This window comes from Dinoponera quadriceps, unplaced genomic scaffold (genome assembly GCF_001313825.1).
Source record: "Dinoponera quadriceps isolate SergipeBrazil2010 unplaced genomic scaffold, ASM131382v1 scaffold2723, whole genome shotgun sequence".
NCBI lineage: Eukaryota > Metazoa > Arthropoda > Insecta > Hymenoptera > Formicidae > Dinoponera > Dinoponera quadriceps.
The window spans coordinates 191,853-196,280 of record NW_014556868.1 but is presented as its reverse complement, the minus strand read 5'-3'; the positions used below and the strand labels follow the sequence as shown (position 1 = coordinate 196,280).

Here is a 4,428-nt window from a genome sequence, read left to right as displayed (position 1 = left end):
TATATATATATATATATATATATATATATATCGTGATAATATTTGATATATGATATATATAATGATATTATAAATTGTTATTGCACGATATACGATACAACACGCTTACATATGGCAACTGGAACGTGAAAATTGAAGTGGCGTGGAATTTTGAGAGGGAAATAGCAACATTCAGATTGATATTCTGAAAGAACGATTTCAACGTAACAAACGGCGATCGTTCCAAGTGCAGTCGGACACAGTCGCACTCGGGGCATATCGCGGCTGTTACATCTCGTTATCGAGCAGTAACCTTATTTTTCCCAAGCATTATCACCGTCTGCTGCCGCTATTTCAACGTTAGCGCGCCTTCAACGACTACGCGCGTCGACGACGGCGTGTCCCCGTCGTCGGCGGTTCACCGCCGCGCACTTACGTCCAAATGATTCTGCGGATGAACGCTGCTACTCTCTCGTTTGCTCCGGGACGGCCGAAGGGTCGATCGTACGATCGAGGTTCCGTGGTCGCGGGAGTTCTTGCTCGTCTTACGGCAACGTCAACGACGACGACTTGTCGGCCGGCGCTTACGGCGACGTACGGACCGCGGCCGCGCGATATCTGACGACGTCTTTATCAACGCGGCTCCGTCACCCATTATCACCTCACGTACCCTCCCACTCCGGCGTCGCCGTAGAGTAGGAGGCACACGCTTCCTCCCGGCTTTCGCCCGACGGATCGCGAATCCCGCATGTCCGCCTCCGAGTGCAGAAATACTACGTGGCTCCGGCTGATCTTGAAACTATCGACCGATCGCCTCGATCTACGTATCGACCTCGTATCGATCGGAATCGACCTCTCGCGCTCTCGCGGTGCACCGGAGCGCACGCCTCAATGTAAATTCAGAGGAATTTGTCCACCGAATTTTTGTCGCGCGACTTTTCCACCGACAACCGAGAGGGAAATTGGGAAGTTTTGAGAGGAGGGGTAGGCTCGTTCGTTGCTTTCGGACGACATGCTTCGGAGAGGTTAAGAGGTAACGCCAGAATGTTGGAAAATGATGCTATCTTGAGCACTTGTTCGCATGCGATACAGCGAGATCAAGTCTTTTCTCAAAGCTCCCCGGGTCCGGTGGAGACAACCTTCTTACACACTAAGTGAGGTTAGGATCTCCACGGTCTTACATCTGCTCTGGAAATAAATGTTTCTTAAGTCTAAAGGAAAATAAAAAAAGATGTATATACATACATATATATATATATTTCTTTTTTTTTTAATCTAGGTGTATATAACATGTATATATCTTAAGATAAAGTATCTCTCAGCTTACAGAAATTCCCACGGAAATCGCAGGAAGACATACGAGTTGCAATGGCTGTGTATCGCAGGCTGTGTCAGTCCCTGTGGGCCTGGAGCTGCAAGTACCAGAGGAGAGCGTACTACCGGAACTTGCAGGACAAAAATACGCAAGCTGACGAGGAGTCAGAGCTTGTCGAAAACAGCAGGAAGGTGGTTTCCATGAAGGTACTCATCAGAGCACACCAGGAGCTCTACAACAAAATGATGAACGATGAGCTGTCGAGCAAGGACTGGCAGGACATACGCGAGAACATCCTGCAGAAGCCCTTGGAAGTCCGGCCGGTGACAGCCACGACGGTCGACAGCGTCATCATAGACCTCTGCCTGAACGGGCAGCGCTTGGACAAGGCGATGGAGTACTGCAAGTTCCTCAAGGAGCGCCATGCCCCGCTGAACGTGGCGATTATCGGCAAATACCTGCGGCTCTTCGTCCTGAAGCGCGACTCGCTGACGGACTCGGATAAGCAGGACATCGTGGCGACCTGCAACGCCCTGTTGGAGAAGTATCCCTGCTTGGACTCGATCACGGCCGAGCACTGCATCAGCAGCCTGTGTCTGACCGACCAGTGGGAGAAATCGATCAAGATCCTCGAAATGATCAATCTCACCATGAAGCCGGGCAGGACCGTCTACTCGATGATAGCCAGCGCGGCCTTCCAGCACGACAGGCCCGACATCGGCTGGGACGCGACACAGCGGCTAATCTCGCGTGCACTGACGCCCCAGAATGTCGTGTACACGTCGTACCTGCAATACTGCGAGCACGGTGCCGACCAGGGGCTCTTCGACGACAGACTCGAGGATATATTCAGCTTCTGGGCGGAAAACGGCGAGAAGCCGTACAAACGCGTGTTGAACGCTTTCGCCGAAGTCGCCGGCAAGCACGGCTGGTCCGCAGCGCCCACATCCTTGTCGAATAGGTGGGAATCATTTTCACGGAATCGCCGACACACAGCAAGCTGCTGCACAGTCGCGCGCAGCCACACGTTTCGTGTGGCTTCTATAAATAATTATTATTTATTATAATATTAATTATATTAATGAGAGGGAGAGAGAGAGAGAGAGATGGCATGATAGTGTAGAATTGGAGGAAGTAATGCTGTTATCTTCACTTTTTCAATTTCGTCACCGTTTCAGTTTGATAAGTCACTCTCCTCTGTAAGCTTTGTAACGATGATCATTATTTACTTATCTCGTTTTTCGTTGGTAATACGATTACACCTTGAGTATCGGTCATAATCGTTATTTTTATCGTAATTTTGTGAGTTATTTGATACAAACAAGTGGTTTTTAAAGTGGTTTAAAATGTAGTACAAATAGTAGATTTGTTTAGAAAATAGCTTTCACAAGTTTGTGCGATACTAAGTGATAACTTGTAATTCGTGTAATTTTTAATCATTAGTAGAAATTATGATTATAAAATTTTACAAAATATAACTTATAATTTTAGAGGAGAATGCGGGAAGTGCCATTACTCGCTGTCTGACTTGAAGTTCAGCCGGGACACTTTCCAGGAATTAGTGGATGCCTTTATGAAGAGGGTAATCGTAGGATCAGATATCTATTTTACATCCAATCCACGGGAGCTGCGGAAATTCATGGAGTTCGTCGAGAGGACTAAACCCTACGACATAGTGATCGACGGACTCAATATAACGTATACAATGAAGAAAGTCAATCCACGATCGGTAATTTGTAACGACGAGAGAGTTCGTTTTAGTAAAATGATGGCACGTGCGAAATATTTCGTGTTAAGAAACACCTCGACGTCTTGGTATTTGCAACGCGACAATCTGTTCTCTTTCGTTATCCTCACATCATTGTTATTCGATTTATCGGCCACGAAGTTACTTGTTCCATAATTTGTCTATTCCTATCGAATTATTAAATTTATCAATCATGAATTAATCTTGTCTCGTGAATTTTCCATCATCGCGCAATTTCTCAATCGTTTCGTACGTTTCACATTGCAGTTGCCCATGGTGGTTGAGCATTTCGTCAAACGCGATCAAAAGGTGCTCGTGTTAACCCGGAAGCATCAGAAGAAGCTGTCCATGTTGAACTACGTACAGCAGCATGCGTACGTCTTCTGGACCGACAACTTGTAAGTGTATCGAATCTCGGCAACTAAATTCCACACATACAAGCTGTCACATATTACAGTCGGTCATTAAAAGAAAGATCGCAATCCTTTTCTTTTCATTAAATTTATCTACGTATTCAACACGAGGATTTATTTTTTAATAATTCCGAAAAGATTAATCTCTATTTATAGATTTTCTTTCCTAAATTAATATACTTTCTGTCTATATTTTCTTACCTATATTTCTACTTACATTTTCCTTTCTTTGCATATATATATATTTTTTTTTTCCTTCCCAGAAACGTTGCGAAATTTCTCACATTGACTGTGTACATGTAAAACTGCAGGTCCATGGACGATCCGTATTTATTGTACGCGACTCTGGCGAGCGGGGAAAATGCGATGTTCGTATCGTCAGATCTGATGCGCCGGCACAAGTCCCTTCTGCAGGACAAACGCTTGCAGTGGGTGTTCAAGAAGTGGCAGTGCTCGCATCAGTATTTCACGAAATCGAGGGGACCCCATGTACAGATTACTTCGCCATACAACTTCATGCCGCACAGCCAGAAAAACTCCGACAGCTGGCATATACCGTACATCAGCGACGATTCTACGAACCCAGACACGCACGAGTTCCCCGACCTGTGGTATTGTTTCCATAAAAAGAGAAAATAAAATCAACATTACAAGTACGTTATATTTATGCTTCGTTTGAATTATTTCGAAAGCTATCTCGATCGGATTTTATCTTTCTGTAGTAATACTTGGAATAAAGAACTAAAGTACGTCCGGCTCATCATTGAGTCGTACTACCTCGATTTTTCATTCAGTAAAATGGTGACTTTGAAGCGAATTTTCTACGTCTTTAGCCAAAATTCGCACCACATTTATTTCCTATCCGTTTTTTTATTTAGAATCTCGAAAGCGAGTTTGGAGCCACATTTAGCCGAGACTCAAACCCTTTAGGCGAACTAACTTCTGCTCGATGACGATAGATGGCGCCAGATAGG

General features: G+C 45.1%; 2 protein-coding genes across 4 annotated transcripts in view; one reads left to right on the top strand and one right to left on the bottom strand.

Annotated features, from left to right (window-relative positions):
- The window catches only part of LOC106748315 (leucine-rich repeat-containing protein 58), a 7,355-nt gene extending 6,638 nt beyond the window's left edge, over window positions 1–717 (bottom strand). The window contains exon 1 of one of the 2 annotated variants that reach the window (XM_014626706.1): window positions 416–717. The gene's annotated coding sequence lies outside the window, so the exon portion shown is untranslated. The remainder of the gene's footprint in view (window positions 1–415) is intronic. The other variant, XM_014626705.1, reaches the window with a different exon arrangement.
- Window positions 718–842: 125 nt separating this feature from the next.
- LOC106748313 (mitochondrial ribonuclease P protein 3) lies at window positions 843–4,227 on the top strand. Of its 2 annotated transcripts, none has more exons than XM_014626702.1 (5): window positions 843–1,138; window positions 1,302–2,255; window positions 2,786–3,023; window positions 3,309–3,439; window positions 3,766–4,227. In XM_014626702.1, the coding sequence occupies exons 2-5, from the start codon at window positions 1,348–1,350 to the stop codon at window positions 4,091–4,093; spliced, it is 1,605 nt and encodes a 534-aa protein (XP_014482188.1). In that variant the 5' UTR covers window positions 843–1,138; window positions 1,302–1,347; the 3' UTR covers window positions 4,094–4,227. The 2 variants fall into 2 exon arrangements, with proteins under 2 accessions (XP_014482188.1, XP_014482187.1); XM_014626701.1 differs by having other exon boundaries at window positions 844–1,012.
- The last annotated feature ends 201 nt before the right edge of the window (window positions 4,228–4,428 follow it).

Coding starts and splice junctions, on each gene's coding strand:
- LOC106748313 (XM_014626702.1), top strand. CDS start 1,348: ATGGCTGTGTATCGCAGGCTGTGTCAGTCCCTGTGGGCCTGGAGCTGC. Junction 2,256..2,785: donor CCCACATCCTTGTCGAATAG/GTGGGAATCATT, acceptor TTATAATTTTAG/AGGAGAATGCGGGAAGTGCC. Junction 3,024..3,308: donor AGAAAGTCAATCCACGATCG/GTAATTTGTAAC, acceptor TTCACATTGCAG/TTGCCCATGGTGGTTGAGCA.